This window comes from Esox lucius, chromosome 10 (genome assembly GCF_011004845.1).
Source record: "Esox lucius isolate fEsoLuc1 chromosome 10, fEsoLuc1.pri, whole genome shotgun sequence".
Classification (NCBI taxonomy): Eukaryota; Metazoa; Chordata; class Actinopteri; order Esociformes; family Esocidae; genus Esox; species Esox lucius.
Window position 1 is genome coordinate 28,651,873 of NC_047578.1, and position 21,591 is coordinate 28,673,463.

At 42.9% G+C, this 21,591-nt stretch overlaps 2 protein-coding genes across 2 annotated transcripts; one reads left to right on the forward strand and one right to left on the reverse strand.

Annotated features, from left to right (window-relative positions):
* Positions 1-1,892: 1,892 nt before the first annotated feature.
* Positions 1,893-4,121, reverse strand: LOC117594991 (nuclear apoptosis-inducing factor 1-like). Its single transcript, XM_034294840.1, has 3 exons — positions 4,045-4,121; positions 2,373-2,656; positions 1,893-2,180 (listed from the first exon to the last, which is right to left on the reverse strand). The coding sequence occupies exons 1-3, from the start codon at positions 4,119-4,121 to the stop codon at positions 1,918-1,920; spliced, it is 624 nt and encodes a 207-aa protein (XP_034150731.1). The 3' UTR covers positions 1,893-1,917.
* An 8,934-nt stretch (positions 4,122-13,055) lies between these two features.
* On the forward strand, positions 13,056-20,635 carry LOC105007927 (free fatty acid receptor 3). Its single transcript, XM_010867061.4, has 2 exons — positions 13,056-13,096; positions 18,695-20,635. Exons 1-2 carry the CDS (start codon positions 13,066-13,068, stop codon positions 19,711-19,713), a joined length of 1,050 nt encoding a protein of 349 aa, XP_010865363.2. The 5' UTR covers positions 13,056-13,065; the 3' UTR covers positions 19,714-20,635.
* Positions 20,636-21,591: the final 956 nt, after the last annotated feature.

The window sequence follows — 21,591 nt, forward strand, 5'->3', positions numbered from 1 at the left end:
AGTCTGTGTATTCATCAATGTTCCCATCGGCTGCATCACAGAACATCTACCAATCTGTTGTTTCAAAGCAGTGTTTCCTGTTTTAGGCATTGTCTATTGGATAGGAGGAGCAGAATTTATTTGTGATCTACCTTACCGAATGCAGTGCGGGGGAGGGGTTTGTATCTGTTTCGTATTTGTGAATTACAATGGTCAGTGAGTCTGATCACCCTGACTAGGAAAGTTAATGTGTTGGTAGTTACAGCAGAAAATAACAGCAGCTGCCTCAGGGTGGATATCCTCTAGTCCATTTATTATTCCATATAGGTCTTCCAGTGCGTGCATTCTATCTACCTGCAGGGTTATATAGACTGCTGTGATAATAGCTGAGCTGAATTCCTGCGGAAGGTAGAATGACCGTATCTTCACAGTCAGTAGCTCCAGGGGCCTCATGTATCAATCTTGCGTACGCACGAAAACACGGCGTACGCCAGCTTTCACGTTCACGGTCAGATGGACAGTGAAATTAACGTAAGAATGTGCGTTCTTCCACGTAAACTTCAAGCCTGGCGTACGTACATTTTTATGATGTTTGTCCGTTGGCGACTCATAGAGGCAATAAAGTGAAGTGGCAAACATTACACTACGAACTGTTCCATCGCACCTGCCAGATATTGCTTATAATTTGTAATTGATAAATGATTTGCCATATTATTGTCACACGAGTCTTATTAGAATATTCTATTAATTATGCAATTAAGTAAGAACATATATAAAGGATGTGAAAATTGATACAACCTGTCTAGCAATGGCAGCTTTGGCTTTATTAGAAGACATTTTCAATGGACAAATCCGGAGAGAACGGGTTTTTAGGGACCACAGTGATTTTCTGGCCCACGATGATGACTGGCTTATCAGCCGTTTCAGATTTCCAAGGGCTATACTCTTGGAGCTCTGCGCTGAGTTGGGTCCGAATTTGGAAAGAGAGACAGTGAGAAGCCACGCATTACCCGTTCCTTTACAGGTGCTTACTACACTTGGTTTCCTAGCAACCGGTTCTTTCCAAAGAGAACTGGCAGACCGCTCAGGAATAAGCCAGTCGTGTTTGAGCCGTGCAATGCCACCTGTATGGGACGGCATCATCCGCTTGTCTACCAGGTATATTACGTTCCCATACGATGCAGGTGACCAGCCAAACATCAAAGCGCAATTTGCAGCGATAGCCGGTTTTCCTAATGTAATCGGAGCGATCGACTGCACACATATTGCTATAAAGGCGCCATCTGAAGACGAATTTGCATATGTGAATCGGAAACATTTCCATTCAATAAATGTGCAGATTATATGTGATGCACAAATGCGCCTAACAAATATTGTGGCAAGGCGGCCTGGGTCAACCCATGATTCATATATCCTTACAAACAGCATGGTTGGGATGAGACTCCAAGCTGGCAGGTTGCGCGATGGGTGGCTACTTGGTAAGTTATGCATTTAAATGCATGGTTCTATCTAAAAGTAAAATGTTTGTGTCTGTAATTATTATTACTGCCCATCAGGAGACAGTGGTTATCCACTAAAGACGTGGCTGTTAACCCCCCTCACCAACCCACAAACTGACCGAGAGCGCAGATACAATGATGCCCATTCCCGCACTCGGTCAGTTGTGGAGCAGGCGATTGGGCAGCTGAAATGTCGGTGGCGCTGCCTTGACAGGACCGGGGGGATGCTGTTATACCGCCCTGACAAGGTTTGCCGCATCATACTGGCCTGTGGAGTGCTGCACAATGTCGTGCACAGGCATGGCATACCCCTTGGTGAGGTGGGGGCACCGCCAGATGACCCTGACCCAGGACCAGTATATGTGCAGCACAATCAACAAGCCATTCAGGCCCGTCAATGTGTAATTGCGACAATATAAATGGTACTCAGACACAAAGTTCATTTTTTGACCAATTCTTTTAATGTATGGCTTATTTCTGTGAGTGCGTCAGTGACATTTTTAAGGTGACTGTTCATTTCTTCAATGGCCCTAACAATTAGCTGTTGTGACTCCAGAACAGCATGCGTCAAGACACGGCCAGATGGACGGGCTTCAGCACTGGGGGGAACATTAGAGACACGGGAGACGCTGGACTGAATGGGCTCTGGCTGCTCAGGTGGTGCGGACTCGGAGTGCGTGCCAGTGGACGTTCCTGCGGTTCCTAAGTCCAAATAAACACAGGCACATCTTAACAGTAATTTCAGTCTGTTCCTTATTAATGGGTACACGCATTTGCAATAAAAGCAGTGGATACGTGAAATCTCTGGTGTACTTTTTGCTATATTGCATGCATTTTAAAATTAAACGGTGGCTGGCTATGTATATCAAAGTTAAGGAAATAAATCTGAGTCACCTTGCTGGCAGTCCTGTAGTATATCCGAGTCTCCTACATCAGCGGATACGATTCCAGAGATTAACGTGTCTCCTACAATAGAGGCAACTCTCTGATCAAAGGGTGCAAGTTCATCCGTCCCTGTACCACCGCCTGTTCTGCCCACACTTTGTCGGTGCGCAGCAGTTCTCCGCTTAACTTCCACCTTTATGTCTGACCATTTCTTCTTCAGTTCATTTACGGTGCGACTCTCAGATCCCACCGCGTTGACGGCATCAGACAAACTCGGCCATTCTTTTTTCTTTCTTTTATTATTAATTCCAGAGGACAGATTTCCAAATAAAATTTTTTTTCTTGTTTCTACCTCTGATAGTAGCACCTCTAATTCGTTTTCAGTGAAATTTCGTTTCTTGCTTGCTTTAGCCATGTTCTTGCAGGTTTCTTTTGCCAAATTGGACTAATTACCATATTTAAATTGATTTAATTGAGGGAGGAGACAGGGTGTGGTGTGGTGCTCGTGCATGTGCGCTCAATTTCGCGTTGATTGGCATGTACAAAGAGAACGTATGTGGAATGCTGCGTATGCAGAGATTAATACATCTGATTTTTTTGGTGCGTACGCACATTTATGGCTTTGTCCGTACGCAAAGTTTTAGTATGAATTCAACGCAAGTCTTTGTACATGAGGCCCCTGGTCTGGTGAACAGCGTGTTGATAGCACTGCAACATCCGTTCCCCAGCGAGAGTTAACAATAGTTCAGACCCCTCCGAACATACTTTTACCTGACTCTGACATTCTGTCCTCCCGGTAGATAGAAAAGCTATCAGGGGTGATACACAAATCTGAGATCTGCAAAGGACACCGGCACATTTACCCTTCTTCTTTCTCTTTCACCAGCGTCACCGGCGGTAGAACAAAAGAATTGCAGCAACCCCTCCGGTGAGTGGTGTAAAGGTCTGTGTTCAATGATGAGCAAATATCCAAAGGTGCTTGTTGATCATACTGCTTGAGCGACAGTGCAGCATGAACAAAATTAAAAACAATAATAATCAATAAACTACGTAATGAATGTGGAGCCATTGTCGGTGTGACCTTTCTCTATGGCGCACCGGACGTGCCCTGCAGCAGCAACTGTAGCTATTGATGCCTGTTGCAGTTAATACCTTGGCCTCAAAAGGATGTTTTTATAGTAGTGTGAATCATTTATTCAATGCGTTACACATTAACATTTTTCGAGGCTCCTGTGGTCATGCGTCTGACATGCAAAATGTCCTTCATAATTTCCCAGCTGGCAGTACACCAGGAAACATAGAGAAGGTAATATATGCATTTGAGTAATTATTAATCATGGGACTTGCTGTGCTTTGTTTTGTAAAAGCATAAGGAGCAGCAGATGGGAACTGGTTCTGAAGTGTTTGTTAGCAAGTTATGGACATCAATTAATTTATTTCCTGTTTCAAGACTTCCCAGAGTTAGATGAATGTAGTGTAACTAAAAGTATCAACTGTCTCGTCCACTTAAAAACATGCACACGACATATTAGGAACATAATATTGGCTACCACAATATTTATACTTTACCAACCTACTGCTAATATTTTTTGCACCAATTGCCAGTGTTACTTTCAACTTTTGAACACCATGTAAAGGCTTTACTACAAAGGCCACCTATAGCAGCAGCAACCAGACTTACACATGCCACACCGTCCAGAGCCAGATCGTCCTGCGCCCGACAGACAAAGCAGACCCAGTCAGTGCCACATCCTTCATCACAACAGACAACGCAACACCATGCGACCAACTAGACAATGCAATACCAGCCAGTGTTACATTATCTAATAATGCAGCTCAACTGGTAGAAAAGTATGTGTAAAAACACTCTTTAAGAAAAAGATTGACCAATATGACTAAGAATTCGGTGACCATCCTTCTAAGAATCACCAATGAATTAATTGGCACCAACATCCAATTACATCAATCCGATGAAGGACTGTCCTAAGATGACACTGGCGAGGTTGATGATGGGGGACCAGTGATGGAATTCTTCTGTCTGCTGGGTCTTGCCCTAAAAGATTCACTATATCTGTGGTCATAAAAATGCCCGGCCCTGGTGTCACCTGCTATGAAAAGCTTTTTACCAAATAAAGAGTGGCCAAATGTTTCACTTTACATGTTATAGTGTTGTTGTAGTTGTAGTTGTGCAGGCAGGGAACTACAAGCTGGTGGCCTAGAAGATGGCAATAGCTATTGCACATGGCATCCAACCCTGCCTCCTTTCAGAAAGGCCGTACTCTCTCATCTCAGGGTGTCCTTGTCCTGGTGGGTGTCAGTCTGCCGTGTGCGTACAGAGCTGAATGTACATTACGGTAATCACAAAATGTCCCCAAATCATGCAAGTTTATTGGCCTAAGTTACAGGTTTTACTGTCGAATTGGACGCTTAAAGGGGTCACGTGTACACTTCAGAACAAACATCCCCAAGTCACAATGTCCAGGTCTACTGGGGTCAAGTGTCCATTGTCAGTGTATTATCATCAGAGTTTGGGAGTAACGGATTACAAGAAACTAACTGTAATACGTTACGTTACCAACAAAAATATTGTAATCGGATTACAGATACTTTTGAAAACATGATTACTTAAATTGAAAAAGAATAGGTGCACAAAATAATTATGACACGTTGTATGTTTGAGTTTATTACTTTATGTTATAAAAACATTGTTATTTGAACGCATTGTTATTGTTATTGTTATTTGAACGCCTCAGTTGTGTGTGTGTGTGTCATCATGTGCGCAAAGGTGGACATGCATAACCTGTTTCGTGATGGAGGAAGCGCTAGTATACGTTTTTCCGGTTTTGGTTAGTTGGATGGCTGTTAAAAACAGAGTATATCTTCGATAATATAAGCCAAGTCATTTAAAAAAATTATTTAGACTGCTGCCCCCGCGACCCGGCCCCGGATAAGCGGAAGAAGATGGTATGGTATGGTATGGTATTTAGCCTACCTGACGCATAATTCTCAGAACAATGATAGGCAATAGGCCTACCTGGTGTTATATCTTTTTCAAGTTTGAAGGTTTATTTGTCAAATGCACCGAACAACACAGCCACCAAACAACCACAGAGTTTCACCAAATAACTTTTATAGGAATTGTTTAATAGATTAGGCAACTATTTGTTAGATAGCTGTAACATGGTGCTGCCTTCAACATAAAACATTATAAGGAATTTGCCACGACATTTGAGGAGAAAAGGTGTGTTGGGAAGCACTGATTATTTGCGTTTGACGCGGCCACATCAACTCCGTCCAAATGTATACATTTTAAATCCAGGTTAAAAACACCACTTCTCACGTGCCTATGACTGAGCACTTAAACGTAACCACACTGTTTAGCCTAATAGCTTCCTATGTTTTTATCCCATTTTTAATATTTATATGTTTTCTTATTGTATTTTTTATTATTATGATGTATTCATTTGTTTTGATGTTTTCATTTGAGTATTTGTTTTTATGTTATTGTACTTTCATATATTTGTCTTTGTAAAGCACATTGAATTGCTTCGATGTATGAATTGTGCTATAAAAATAAACTTGCTTGCTTGCTTGCTTATCCTTCCTGACTGATTCTTCACTAGTTTTGCATTTTGCTAGTGTCCTTGTCACTACTGGTAACATGAGGCACTACCTGCAGCCCATTCATGTTGCACAGGTAGTCCAGCTCCTCCAGGATGGCACATCCATACATGCCATTCGCAAGAAGGATTGCTGTGTCTCCCAGGGCCATAGAAGGGTATCAACCCAGCAGCAGGACCGGTATCTGCTCCTTTGTGCGAGGAGGAACTGAAGGAGCACTGCCAGAGCCCTACAAAATGATCTTCAGCGGGCACCTGCTGTGTATGTTTCTGACCAAACTGTCAGAAACATACTCCATGAGGGTGGCATGAGGGCCCAAAGTCCTCTAGTGGGGGACCTGTGCTCACAGCCCAGTACCGTGCAGCTTGATTGGTATTCACCAGAGAACACCAGAATAGGCAGGTCCGCCATTGGCACCCTGTTCTCTTCACAAATGATTACAGGATCACACTGAGCACGTGACAGATGTGAAAGAGTATGGAGACATGGTGGTGAACATTATGTTGCCTGCAATATAAGCCAACAGGACCAGTTTGGCAGTGTATCAGTGATGGTCTGGGGAGGCATATCCTTGGAGGGTCGCACAGACCTCCACGTGCTAGCCAATGATACAATGACTGCTGATAGGTACCGGGATGAAATCGTCAGACCATATGCTGGTACTGTGGGCTCTGGGTTCCACCAGGTGCAGGGCAATGATTGGCCTAATGTGGCCAGTGTAGGAAGTTCCTGGATGACGAAGGCATTGATACCATTGACTGGCCCTCACGTTCCCCAGACCTGAATCCAATTGCAAACCTCGGGTACATTATGTATTGGTGTATCCGACACCGCCAAGTAGCACCACAGACTGTCCAGGACCTCACTGATGCCTTGATCCAGGTCTGGGAGTAGATCCCCCAGGACACCATCTGCCGTCTCATCAGGAGCTTGCCCAGATGTTGTTGGGAGTGCATACAGGCACATGGGGGCCATACACACTACTGTGTCACATTATGAGTTGCCATGATGAAATTCACAGAAGTTGGAATAACCTGTGATTTCAACTGTTTACAGTGATTTTCAGTGTGAGTGTGAATCCAACCCTCAATTGGTATGTCATTTTGTTCTCAACGAATTACACAATGTACAATAAAGATTTAGAACTTAGATATATTTTGTTCATTGACACCTGATGTGTGATTTCATGTTGCCTTAATGTTTTTGAGTGGTGTATTTGACCAGTGAAGTAGCATGATTTGTGACTCATTGAACAGGGCTTGGCCTATTTGGTGTTCCCATATTTTTTATTGTAATTTCTTTGCTTCTCTGTGCTGTTTTTAATCTTTCCATGTGGGAAGTATGTTTTCCCCATTCATTTACAGTAACAATGTACAATCTTCCACTTTCAGTGTAGTACAGAGGTATTGTACTTGTCTATATCTCCAGACATTAATCACCTACAGACTCAAAAAGGGTTTGAACGGACACTAGGTGAACCGCCGTGTCTGGAAATGTCTCTTTTTACTCAGGAGAATATCTAGAATTCCATACAACCATTAGTCCCCAGTTTGATTTCTCCTAAACTAAGAGGGCTACATTTATGCAGTCATGTGAGTACATCCTTTAGGCATGTACTCACATGGGAAATTGAGAAATTAATGCAGCATTTCTGTTTTCCACCTTTGGTAGCTAATCTTTTAATATCTCAAAGAGTATCAAAGATTTATTGAAACTTCCCCTTTCAGTAGAATCGGCTGTCAAATATCATGCCAGTTTGGTTTGTACAGCCAATGAACTCAGCATACATTGCCCCGTATTCTAACTAGGCTAGAATGGAATTTTCCAGATTTACAAATTTTGGTCTGTGTTATCAAAAAGTCACCTTCCTTCTGATTTTGGCAAATGGGGAGATCAATTCGGCGACCCTACTTTGGCAGATTTTTAACACCAAATCTGTGCAAGGAATACAAGGTCAGTATGAAGCTGAATCTTATGCTGAGATCTGGGGAATTTGGAGGGCAAGTCAACACTTTGAACTTGTTGTGTTCCTCAAACCATTCCTGAACCATTTTTGCTTTGTGGCAAGGCACATTATCCTGCTGAAAGAGGCCAATGCCATCAGGGAAGATCATTGTCATGAAAGGGTGCACATAGTCTGCAACAATGCTCAGGTAGGTGGTATGTGTCAAAGTAACATCCACGTGAATGGCAGAACCCAAGGTTTCCCAGCAGAACATTGCCCAAAGCATCACACTGCCTCTTTTGGCTTGCCTTCTTCCCATAGTGCATCCTGGTGCCATGTATTCTCCAGGTAAGCAGTGCACCCGGCCATCCATGTGATGTAAAAGAAAATGTGATTCATCAGACCTGGCCACCTTCTTCCATTGCTCCATGGTTCAGTTCTGATGCTCACATGCTCATTGTAGGCGATTTCGGCAATGGTTCCAGGGGTCAGCATGGGCACCCTGACTGGTCTGCGGCTACACAGCCCCATAATCAACAAATGATGATGCACTGTGTGTTCTGACACCTTTCTATCAGTACCAGCATGAACATTTTCAGTAATTTGAGCTACTGTAGCATGTCTGTTGGATCACGTCCGTTTGTCACATTATCGAGCTACATTACAGAGAGCTATTAATAAAACATATAAGGCGTCAAAGACAGTCCAAGCTTTGGGTCATCCAACAACACCACGAGTGAAGATGGATTGGATGACACATATCCAGGAATGGATCATATATCAGTATTAAAAGGTAATGTTATACCATCTACTTTTCTCATTAGCAAGCTGACGTTAGCTAAAGTTAATTTGAATTGGGAGTTTGGCCAACCAAGTTAGCATGCTAATTTTAACTAGGTAATAGTGACTGTCTGCAGAAGACCCCAACACCTTTCTTCAAGTGAGACCACTCTTCAGCCCTGTTGTGATTGTCAGTGAAACCAGCTGCATACTGGACATCAGAACCATGCTTGTGGTGACCTTCCCAAAAGAGGATATCTATGCCAGCATGATGTATCTTATGGCGTGTTATTATGACTTTCACCTCACGTATCCTAATTGTATTGCGACACTTCTCTCTGTGCTGCAGACAGAAGTTCTGTCAGACGCCATTCACAACCGCGACATGACTTCATCATATAAAAAGGCTATGGCCAAGTGGAAAAATTTCATTTCTGACTAGGGTTGCACAATACTTCTATCGTTTCCGATAGAAGAACTGCATGTATCGGCTGATCCGAGATCCAATAACCTTTAATAAATAGGCAGGCATTTTGTTGTTTATTATAGGGTTTAAAGCCCTATTATGTTTATCTTTCCATAGGTCAGCCTCTGGATATACTGAAGTGAAAAGAGATGATTTCTTTCTTCAAGCCATTCTCATTTCTTGTAGTAGTACCTTTATCTTAGTTAGAATTACATATTTTAAGCACAGTATTTTTCTGTACATTTCAGGGTCATCATCATCATTTTCTTCCGCTTATCTGGGGCCGGGTTGCGGGGGCAGCAGTCTAAGCAGAGATGCCCAGACTTCCCTCTCCCTAGACACTTCTTCCAGCTCTTCCGGGGGACACCGAGGCGTTCCCAGGCCAGCCGGGAGACATAGTCCCTCCAGCGTGTCCTAGGTCTTCCCCGGGGTCTCCTCCCGGTGGGACGGGACCGGAACACCTTCCCAGGAAGGCGTTCTGGAGGCATCCGAAACAGATGCCCAAGCCACCTCAGCTGACCCCTCTCGATGTGGAGGAGCAGCGGCTCTACTTTGAGCTCCTCCCGGGTGACCGAGCTTTTCACCCTATCTCTAAGGGATCGCCCAGCCACCCTGCGGAGAAAGATCGCCGCCTGTATCCGGGATCATCCAAAGCTCATGACCATAGGTGAGAGTAGGAATGTAGATTGACCGGTAAATCGAGAGCTTCGCCTTGCGGCTTAACTCTTTCTTCACCACGACAGACTGATACATCGACCGCATTACTGCAGAAGCTGCACCGATCCGTCTGTCAATCTCCCGTTCCATCCTTCCCTCACTCGTGAACAAGACCCCTAGATACAAAAACTCCTCCACTTGAGGCAGGCACTCTCCACCAACCTGAAGTGGGCAAGCCACCCTTTTCCGACCGAGGACCATGGCCTCGGATTTGGAGGTACTGATTTTCATCCCCACCGCTTCACTCTCTGCTGCAAACTGTCCCAGTGCATGCTGAAGGTCCTGGTTTGAAGGGGCCAACACGACAACATCATCCGCAAAGAGCACAGACGAAATCGTGTGGTCCCCAAACCTGACACGCTCCGGCCCCTGGCTGCGCCTAGAAATTCTGTCCATAAAAATTACGAACAGGACCGGCGACAAAGGGCAGCCCTGCCGGAGTCCAACATGCACTCTGTGACTTCAGCCTCGACAGGCACCGGAGACCTTACGGCCACAGCTCCGAGCGGCCGCTTCGACAATGGCGGTGGAGAACATGGTGCACTCAGACTCAATATCTCCAGCCTCCCTCGGGATCCAGTCGAAGCTCTGATTTCTCTGACAGGAGACTCGGCCAGACGTTCCCAGCAGACCCTTACAGTACGCTTGGGCCTGCCGAGTCTGTCCAGCTTCCTCCCCCGCCATCGGATCCAACTCACCACCAGGTGGTGATCAGTTGACAGCTCCGCCCCTCTCTTCACCCGAGTGTCCAAGACATACGGCCGCAGGTCAGATGAAACGACAACAAAGTCAATCATCGACCTACGGCCTAGGGTGTCCTGGTGCCACGTGCACTGATGGACACCCTTATGCTTGAACTTGGTGTTCGTTAAGTCCAATAACTGAACACCGCTCGGGTTCAGACCAGGGGGGCCCCTCCAGGTGTCACTGTCGTTGCCCACGTGGGCGTTGAAGTCCCCCAGTAGAACGATAGAGTCCCCAGTCGGAGCACTTTCCAGCACCCCTCCCAGAGACTACAAGAAGGTCGGGTACTCTGCACTGCCGTTCGGCCCGTAGGCACAAACAACAGTGAGAGACCTATCCTCAACCCGTAGGCGCAGGGAAACGACCCTCTCGTTCACCGGGGTAAACTCCAACACATGGCGGCAGAGCTGGGGAGCTATAAGCAAACCCACACCAGCCCGCCACCTCTCACCATGGGCAACTTCAGAGTGGTGAAGAGTCCATCCTCTCTCAATGAGTGTGTTTCCAGAGCCCAAGCCGTGCGTAGAGGTGATCCCGACTACCTCTAGTCGCAACCTCTCAACCTCACGCACAATCTCAGGCTCCTTCCCCACCAGCGAGGTGATGTTCCACGTCCCTAGAGCTAGTTTCCGTGTCTAGGGATCAGGTTGTCTAGTCCCCCGCCTTCGACTGCCGCCCGATCCTCTCCGCACTGGCCCCTTATGGTCCCTCCCGCAGGTGGTGAGCCCACAGGAAGGCGGCCCCATGTAGCTCCTTCGGGCTGAGCCCGGCCGGGCCCCATGGGGAAAGACCCGGCCACCAGGCGCTCGCGTACGAGCCCCAACCCCGGGCCTGGCTCCAGGGTGGGGCCCCGGCTGTGCCATACCGGGCGATGTCACAGACCTCAAACTTTTTCTCATCAATAAAGGGTTTTGAATCGCTCTTAGTCTTACCCGTCGCCTAGGACCTGTTTGCCTTGGAAGACCCTACCTGGGGCATATAGCCCAAGACAACATAGCTCCTAGGGTCACTCGGGTACTCAAACCCCTCCACCACGTTAAGGTGGCAATTCATGGAGGGGCATATAGCCTTATTTCAAAACGATTGCAATAGCATAGGATGCTAAATTTAAGCACATATTCCTACATATTGAAAAAATTATTCACTCTTTACTTGTTTCTAGTGTAGCTGTCCTGGTTTTAAGATTTACAGCTCCGGAAAAAATTAAGAGACCACTGCACCTTTTTCTTTCCTTTCCAAAAAAGTTGAAAAGGAAATTATGGGTTCACAGCAACAGCTTCCAAATGCGAATGCCACACCTGGAATCAACTCCAGACCTTTTACTTGCTTGAATGATGAAGACAAAATTAAGGAATAGTGCACACTTGTCCATGAAACAGCTTTTGAGTCAATTGTCCAATTACTTTTGGTCCCTCGAAAAAGAGGGGGCTACATATTAAAGAGTTGTAATTCCCAAACCCTTCCTCCAGTTTGGATGTGAATACCCTCAAATTAAAGCTGAGAGACCACACTTTAAGTCCATATTATTATTTAACTGTAACTTGAACATATTTTGGTGAACAGCCAAAATAACAAAACTTGTGTCAGTGTCCAATTCTTTCCGGACCTAACTGTATGTAATGAGTACTATTCTATGATGTTTTGGTCCAGATTACACATCAAAGAGTGAGAGCAGAAGTACTTCTATAAAGTTACTGCAATGTCGGTATTATTAAAAAGTCAAATTCTGATTTTCTTTTTGGGGTTGTTTTTTTAATTTTTCCAAATCTTGAGGATGACATTGTATTTTAAAATATGATTCTGATTGATGATTATATGTACATCACTACATTCACTGTGCAAAAGATAAATCTGAATACAATACAAACAGAGCAAAGGGTGGTAGGTTTCCAAGCACCTAGAGTTGGACCTGTAGCTGAAGAGGTGGCTTGTTCAATTACTAGACCATAGCGCTAGATAAGAAAAGCAAAAAGAGGAATTCGTGTGGCAAATATTAACATGAAAACATTTCCTTGTTGAGTTCTTGAGCAAGGCCCTTAAACCCACAACATTTCCGATGCATTGCAATGCATCTTGACCTTGTGCCTTTTTCACCTCTATTTGTTAACGTATATATATATATATATTTTTTGGTTTATATTTGTTCTTAATCCAAAAAGCTTGAGTCTTTGAATAACTAACCCACGTAAAATAGACAACTATATAATAAAATTATTATTAATTATGAGATAGCATTAGTTCAAAAATCACCTATAACAGTTGGGGAAATTAAGAATACCTAAATAGGTACAGCATTTAAGTCTTAAAAATGTAATTTGACACCATTTCCGCATTTTGCAATTAGTCATTTCCTCATCATAGATACATCCTAATATGAGTACAACAAGTTGAATTCACAGTAAACTTACAGGAAGCCAACAGTAACCAGTATGGTAAGGAGTGACGGAAGCACTTATTTCGGTAAGATAAGTTACAGTTAATAATTTGATAATTTGTACTGTTAAAAAAATACTACCATGAGTGAAGAATGTTTAACACAATATGTTTCCCATTCCTTGTCTGCTGTCATTTAATTAAGAAAAGTAACATGTTTTTTTAAAAGTTGTTAATCATGGAGAGCTGTGTTTTAACTGTAATTATATATCATATTTAATTATATGAGAAAAATAAACTAAATTATCTGCCAGTGCACTGATATAATCCTACTTAATAAGATTTCTTGAAATAAAACAAAATGTCTAGTTGACGTTAGATGTCTCTAAATTTTACAGTATTCACTGTTAAACTCCAAGACACAGTACTTCTAAAGTATCATGGATTTACAGTAATTTCCATAAAATGCATGAAACTTGTGACAGATGTTAATTAAAGGAACAACATTTTTCTTTTCATCTTTTGACATTCTGCTGGGTGGCATATGGTAGATGATAAGGCAGAGACATAATATAAACATAATTTGATACATCCAGCTTCGACAACAACAAAAAACCTTTAGGCACAGGAATATGGTGCTCTTTGGAGAATAACAATGTCATGTTTTATTTATTGTGAAGGACATTTCAGTTTTGTAATTGCCCACAAAGATGTTCTTGGTCGATCGTGATCTCAGTTCAGTTCCCACACAGTTCAGGGGGTGTCTATAATGCGACCTGTGATCACGAATGGCCTTTTAATAAGAATTTGTATCCCTTTTTAAGAAACAGTAAACACTTTGATACTCATGTATCATAGGAAAGATATCCTTTTTATATCTTTTTTATTTTCCAGCATGTGCTCTAAAAGCAGGATTTTACGACTCAAATTCTTTTCTGCATGTATATTTGTTGATAAATGAATAAATATTTCAATAGTTGGAATTATTGCACCTATTATAGTTTGGGTTACTGAGGAATTTTGAGTGTACAATAGTTCCTACGAGTGTACAGTCATTAGGAATCTAGGTTGCAGGTGAATAAATAGGGACACTCCGATGGTGGTGGTGGCAGTGGCTCCTCGGGGACCCCCTCCGGCTCGGGCTACCTCAATGTGTACATGAAGATATCTGTATAATTTGAATGAAACATTAGCACAAGGACAAATGTATTATTTTAGATATTTGATAACTAAGGATGACACTGCACATATTTAATTGAGACCCTTAAGTATTTCAATATTTGATGGAAATGCATTGATACATCATTCAGTAAAATTTTTAGAGCCTTATAACTAGAAAATGTTTTACGGTGACTCTTGTGACCGATGGGATTAAATGGGTTTTAATACAGTTAAAACAGTTAGTGTAATCTTAATGCTGGATCAGGTAACATTCTGAAAATTATTGAAAAGTGAGAAACAGTGCCCAAAATTATTTCCTCTAACCCCCCCACCCCCCCCCCCCCCCCACCCCAGCCTGAGTTTGATTGACAGCTGGATTTCTCTTTCCTAACTACAAACCCGATTCCAAAAAAGTTGGGACACTGTACAAATTGTGAGTAAAAAAGGAATGGAATAATTTACAAATCTCATAAACTTTAATTCACAATAGAATATAGATAACATATCGAATGTTGAAAGTGAGACATTGTAATGTCATGCCAAATATTGGCTCATTTTGGATTTCATGAGAGCTAAACATTCCAAAAAAGTTGGGACAGGTAGCAATAAGAAGCTGGAAAAGTTAAATGTACAGATAAGGAAAAGCTGGAGGACCAATTTGCAACTTATTATGTCAATTGGCAACATGATTGGGTATAAAAAGAGTGGCAGTGTCTCTCAGAAGTCAAGATGGGCATAGGATCACCAATTCTCCCAATGCTGCTGCGAAAAATAGTGGAGCAATATCAGAAAGGAGTTTCTCAGAGAAAAATTGCAAAGACTTTGAAGTTATCATCATCTACAGTGCATAATATCATCCAAAGATTCAGAGAATCTGGAACAATCTCTGTGCGTAAGGGTCAAGGCCGGAAAACCATACTGGATGCCCATGATGTCCGGGCCCTCAGACGGCAATGCATCACATACAGGAATGATACTGTAATGGAAATCACAACATGGGCTCAGGAATACTTCCAGAAAACAATGTCGGTGAACACAATCCACCGTGCCATTCGCCATTGCTGGCTAAAACTATAGGTCAAAAAAGAAGCCGTATCTAAACAGGATCCAGAAGCGCAGGCGTTTTCTCTGGGCCAAGAATCATATAAAATGGACTGTGGCAAAGTGGAAAAGTGTTCTGTGGTCAGATGAATCAAAATTTGAAGTTCATTCATCTTCTTCCGCTTCATCTGGGGCCGGGTTGCGGGGGCAGCAGTCTAAGCAGAGATGCCCAGACTTCCCTCTCCCAGACACTTCCTCCAGCTCTTCCGAGGCGTTCCCAGGCCAGCTGGGAAACATAGTCCCTCCAGCGTGTCCTAGGTCTTCCCCGGGGTCTCCTCCCGGTGGGACAGGACCGGAACACCTTCCCAGGAAGAGAAGAGATCCGCCCTGAGTACCTCAAGTCTCTGGATGTTGTGGGGCTGTCTTGGTTGACACGCCTGTGCAACATCGTGTAGCGGTCGGGGACAGTGCCTTTGGGATGGCAGACCGGGGTGGTGGTCCCTCTTTTTAAGAAGGGGGACCGGAGGGTGTGTTCCAACTATAGGGGGATCACACTTCTCAGCCCGGGAAAGTCTATGCCAGGGTTCTGGAGAGGAGAATACGGCCGATAGTAGAACCTTGGATTCAGGAGGAACAGTGTGGTTTTCGTCCGGGCCGTGGAACACTGGACCAGCTCTATACCCTCTATGGGGTGTTGGAGGGTTCATAGGAGTTTGCCCAACCAATCCACATGTGTTTTGTGGATTTGGAGAAGGCATTCGACTGTGTCCCTCGCGGCATCCTGTGGAGAGTGCTTCGGGAATATGGGGTCCTGGGTCCTTTGCTAAGGGCTGTCAGGTCCCTGTACGACCGAAGCAGGAGCTTGGTCCGCATTGCCGGCAGTAAGTCAGACTTGTTCCCAGTGCATGTTGGACTCCGGCAGGGCTGCCCTTTGTCGCCGGTTATGGACAGAATTTCTAGGCGCAACCAGGGGCTGGAGGGTGTCAGGTTTGGGGACCACACAATTTCGTCTTTGCCCTTTGCGGATGATGTTGTTGTGTTGGCCCCTTCAAACCAGGACCTTCAGCATGCGCTGGGACGGTTTGCAGCCGAGTGTGAAGCGGTGGGGATGAGAATCAGTACCTCCAAATCCGAGGCCATGGTACTCAGTCGGAAAAGGGTGGCTTGCCCACTTCAGGTTTGGGGAGAGTGCCTGCCTCAAGTGGAGGAGTTTAAGTATCTAGGGGTCTTGTTCACGAGTGAGGGAAGGATGGAACTGGAGATTGACAGACGGATCAGTGCAGCTTCTGCAGTAATGCGGTCGATGTATCGGTCTGTCGTGGTGAAGAAAGAGCTGAGCTGCAAGGCGAAGCTCTCGATTTACCGGCCAATCTACGTTCCTACTCTCACCTATGGTCATGAGCTTTGGGTCATGACGAAAGGACAAGATCCCGGATACAGGCGGCCGAAATGAGCTTTCTCCGCAGGGTGGCTGGGCGATCCCTTAGAGATAGGGTGAGAAGCTCGGTCACCCGGGAGGAGCTCAGAGTAGAGCCGCTGCTCCTCCACATCGAGAGGGGTCAGCTGAGGTGGCTTGGGCATCTGTTTCGGATGGGTGGATCCACCGGGGATGGATGAAAATTTGAAGTTCATTTTGGAAAACTGGGACGCCATGTCATCCGGACTAAAGAGGACATGGACAACCCAAGTTGTTATCAGCGCTTAGTTCAGAAGCCTGCATCTCTGATGGTATGGGGTTGCATGAGTGTGTGTGGCATGGGCAGCCTACACATCTGGAAAGGCACCATCAATGCTGACAGTTATATCGAAGTTCTAGAACAACATATGCTCCCATCCAGACGTCATCTCTTTCAGGGAAGACCTTGCATTTTCCAACACGACAATGCCAGACCACATACTTCATCAATTACAATGTCATGGCTGCTTAGAAGAAGGATCCGGGTACTGAAATGGCCAGCCTGCAGTCCAGATCTTTCACCCATAGAAAACATTTGGCGCATCATAAAGAGGAAGGTGCGACAAAGAAGACCTAAAACAGTTGAGCAACTAGAAGCCTGTATTAGACAAGAATGGGACAACATTCCTATTCATAAACTTGAGCAACTTGTTTCCTCAGTCCCCAGACGTTTGCAGTCTGTTATAAAAAGAGGGGATGCCACACAATGGTAAACATGGCCTTGTCCCAACTTTTTTGAGATGTGTTGATGCCATGACATTTAAAATCAACTTATTTTTCCCTTAAAGTGATAAATGTTCTCAGTTTAAACATTTGATATGTCATCTATGTTGTATTCTGAATAAAATATTGAAATTTGAAACTTCCACATCATTGCATTCTGTTTTTATTCACAATTGTACAGTGTCCCAACTTTCTTGGAATCGGGTTTGTACATGAAAGTGCATGCAGGGGATCTGATGTAATTTTTAGACAAAGTGAACCAAAAATGAATCAACAGAGAACCAGCTAAATGCAAAGGCAACAACATGGGTAAGAAATGTTATCTATCTAGTTGAATGAATGTCTATTTTATAACAAGATATACATGGCTAAAGATTGGCTGGAATAGGATTGGCTGCATTGTTACAACCCAAGGAACATTTTCAGAGTGGGATTCTAGGGGTGGAGAGCTGTCTGTGGTGCCAACAATCTCTCACAGGGAGCATTTAAAATCATGTTTATATGGACACAACATTTTTTTTAAATGAAAAAATCCTACCTATTGCAGATTTAAAACTCAGTCATGAAGCTTTAAACGGAGGCCCTGAAGAAAGGTCGAAGATGCTTTACTGACAAAGACAAGACCAGACATGCCATAAAAGATACCATAGCAAGCAGATGAAAAAGATGTCTGGGAGAAAAATATAGGATGGTTCCATGATTTTCTCCAAAATCCTACTTTCTGGTGCCTCTATTCATACATACATTCATACATTCAACCATACATTTTGGTGTCATGTTCCTTGCAATAATTGTTTATAAGAAGCACATTTTACATAATTAAACAGTACAATTATAAAGTTTTTATAGACAGGCCCTATATGGCCAATCCTCCAGCTGAATAATGTTATCATTACCTCATTGTTGTTGACATAATAATCAAGAATAGGCCATTCATTCTCGACTTTGAGAGGAACATAGCACTTTTTTATGACTCAATAGTTTCTTACAAAGATGTTATTCATCTCAGAACCACCTGCAGAATAACTGTGATTCTGTGATTAGTCAGACAAAGTCACTGTCCATTTCAGCTTTCAAAACATTTTAAATAGCAGTGGGAGCAACAAATTCTTAAAATGACCTATAACGTCCATGGCTTGACACCCAACGATACTTTTAATGCACTTTGGCCTTATCTGATCACATAAAATAATAGATAATAGAATAATAAATTAATGACAGGAAGTGAATAATTCAACTATTTTTGCTGAGATGTTTATTGTCTCATTTGCAACTGACCATCATGATGCTCTCATCTCTTGTAGTGACTACAATGGTAGCAACAACAGCTGGAAATTGGACAAATGAACCATGTTATCCCATTGGATTTGCACAGTTTGCCTACATCACTACCTTTGTGATTGGGATGCCAGCCAACATCCTGGCATTTTATACTTTCTGCCGAAAAGTACACCGCAAGCCTACACCCATTGACATCCTGCTACTCAACCTGACCATCTCCGACTTAATCTTCCTCATCTTCCTGCCTTTAAAGATGAAGGAAGCTGCTGATAATGGGAAATGGATCCTTCCTCGCTTCTTGTGTCCAATAACTGGTTTCCTGTTCTACTCCACCATTTATAACAGCACCCTCCTCCTTACTGCAGTGAGTGTGGAGCGTTACCTTAGCGTTGCATGTCCTGTAAGATTCACAGCTCCAGGTAGGGTGGTCAAGACACAGGTGGCCTGTGTGATTTTCTGGATCACGTCCTTTGCTAACTGCAGCATTGTCTTACAAATGGAATTAAGCAAAAGCCCCGATGACATATTCTGCTATGACAAATTCAGTAAAAAACAGCTCATTATCCTTAACCCAGTACGCTTAGAGTTGTTTGTCATACTCTTCTGTGTTCCTTTCCTGATTTGCACCTTCTGCTATGTCAACTTCATCCGTATCCTGTCTCAGATTCCCAACATCACCCGGCACCGCCGCATGCGGGCTATCGGTTTGGCCATTGGCACTCTTGTGGTATTTACACTCTGCTTTGGACCTTACAACGTGTCCCATTTATTTGGGATGATAGACGGAAAAGTCCCTTGTTGGCGCAAATATGCCCTTCTACTAACAACCTTCAATGCCTGTCTGGACCCCATCATCTTCTACTTGTCCTCCTCTGCTGTTAGAAGCAGGCTCAGCATCTGCCTGAAGAAAATCAAGGTTCAGCTCAATCCAAAAGCCACATCTGCCCAGACTGCTAATACACCAGAACCCATGGACTCCATCCCCTCATCTAGCCAAAGATTTTGCGTTTCTAACACTCTGGATATAAAGGATACCTGTTGAATAGGAAATAGTGTTCTTAATTTTTACAATGTCATCTAGTATTCAGATTTTGAAACAAATATAAGATTTCCAGAATTCATTTGAATTTTTTATTTTTATTGTGTGATGAGTGAAACAAAGATAACAGTATTAGTTGTCTCCTGAGAAATTGTTAACTTAGCTTGTACACCATACAGTGGGGAGAACAAGTATTTGATACACTGCCGATTTTGCAGGTTTTCCCACTTACAAAGCATGTTCTCCCCACTGTACATGCTGTTAAAACAATGTGCATTATCTGTATATAGAATAATGATGAGCATCAATTAGAATGGTAAACTGTGTTGCCTGTAGTGGTCCAATGGTCTAACTAATGCCTCAAAGGTCTAACTAATGCCTCTGGTGCATGTGTCACTGCAGCGTCCCCACTGGTTTCTCATTAAAGTGTGTCCTCTGTCTTCCCCACTGTTTGGATTCATAAAGCAAAATACATATATATATAAATCTGTAAAAAAATAAAATGTGTTATTACAGAGAATATAAGAGCTTTTCTTTCGACATTTACTTTGAAAATGTAATGTAAATATGCAATTGCTAAAAAGAAAAGTTATATAACTATATAGATATATGTTATCTTTGCAATATCACTTTTTATTGTCATGCTTTGTTATCAGTTACGTATTACGGCCAATTAAATTTATAATGAAAAATGTCAAATGTACTTATTGAATGCTCTTTATTTGGGGTGAATGCTCTTTATTATGTCTTTAATTTATGTCTGGACCTTAGGATGTAGCCTTCTTGGCTTGGAATGTTAATAAAATACACAAAATAAGATACTAGGCCTTTTGGAATTTGCACCTTCTTGAAGAAAATTTCTACCAACACCCTAGAGCCTCTTGAGTGTAAATGAAGAAATTGAGATTTCTGCCAATACTGCCATTGCCCATAATAACTGCAATTTATGTGCACATATGTTGTCAGGACATGCACAGTGAAGGTATTCTGTATAAAATACACCTAGGAGCAGAGGTGGGGGATTCGAGTCACATGACTTGACTCGAGTGTGACTCCAGTCACAATTTTCAGGACTTGTGACTTGCTTGATTAAAGTATGAAAATGACTTGACTTGACTTTGACTTGAGAACAAGTTACCTAGAGACTTGACTTGAAGTGGAAGACTCGACAATGACTTGAACTTATAATAAACAAACAGCAATAAAATTATTTTATATGTTGTTACATCAGCACCAATAATCAGCGTATGTGCCTTTAACGCTGCACAATTCAAACCACGCCAAACATGGCAGACAGTAACGTTAGTCGAGCTCCACAAATAGTATCGTTTGGATAAATAAAAAAAATGAATAAAAAAAGATTTGCCAGATGCAAAATATGCAACAACGTCAAATTTCATTCGTTATTTTAAGAACCACAAGGAAAGGTAAGAAAGTAATCTGTTTATATTCAGTTTCACTAAGATCTATAACGATTAAGTTACTAATGTATTGAATTAATCTTTTGTTTGTCATAATTTGGCCTTGGTTGCATATTATATATATATTTTTTTCTTGTTAGAAATGTGACCATTGTCATTACTGAATACGTCTGGTAAATAGATGTAAGGGAATTTCACTATAACAGTGGTATTGCCTGAATTTTAATGTTGATGGGCATCTTAAAATGAGCGGGAATGTATATTATTACACGTAGGCTATAAGATCTGTATTAAATGTGGGCATTTTCAAGTGTTTGTGGACTGCGTGTGGAAACTAAAAAGCATTGTGCTTACTCCAAAACAGTTAACTTTACTGCATGAAAGGCTAACATGGAGGCGCCGATGTGATTACTAGCACCTAAACATTTCGAAGAGGTTTTTTTTTTTACTCATACAGACA

Excerpts from the sequence above, each read along its gene's own strand:
- LOC117594991 (XM_034294840.1), bottom strand. The coding sequence starts at position 4,121 with ATGAAGGATGTGGCACTGACTGGGTCTGCTTTGTCTGTCGGGCGCAGG. Across the intron at positions 2,657-4,044 it reads CTCTGGACGGTGTGGCATGT|AAAGAAAAAAGAATGGCCGA; the intron begins GTAAGTCTGGTT and ends TAATAATAAAAG. Across the intron at positions 2,181-2,372 it reads ACTACAGGACTGCCAGCAAG|GAACCGCAGGAACGTCCACT; the intron begins GTGACTCAGATT and ends ATTTGGACTTAG.
- LOC105007927 (XM_010867061.4), top strand. The coding sequence starts at position 13,066 with ATGGTAAGGAGTGACGGAAGCACTTATTTCG. Across the intron at positions 13,097-18,694 it reads TGACGGAAGCACTTATTTCG|TGACTACAATGGTAGCAACA; the intron begins GTAAGATAAGTT and ends CATCTCTTGTAG.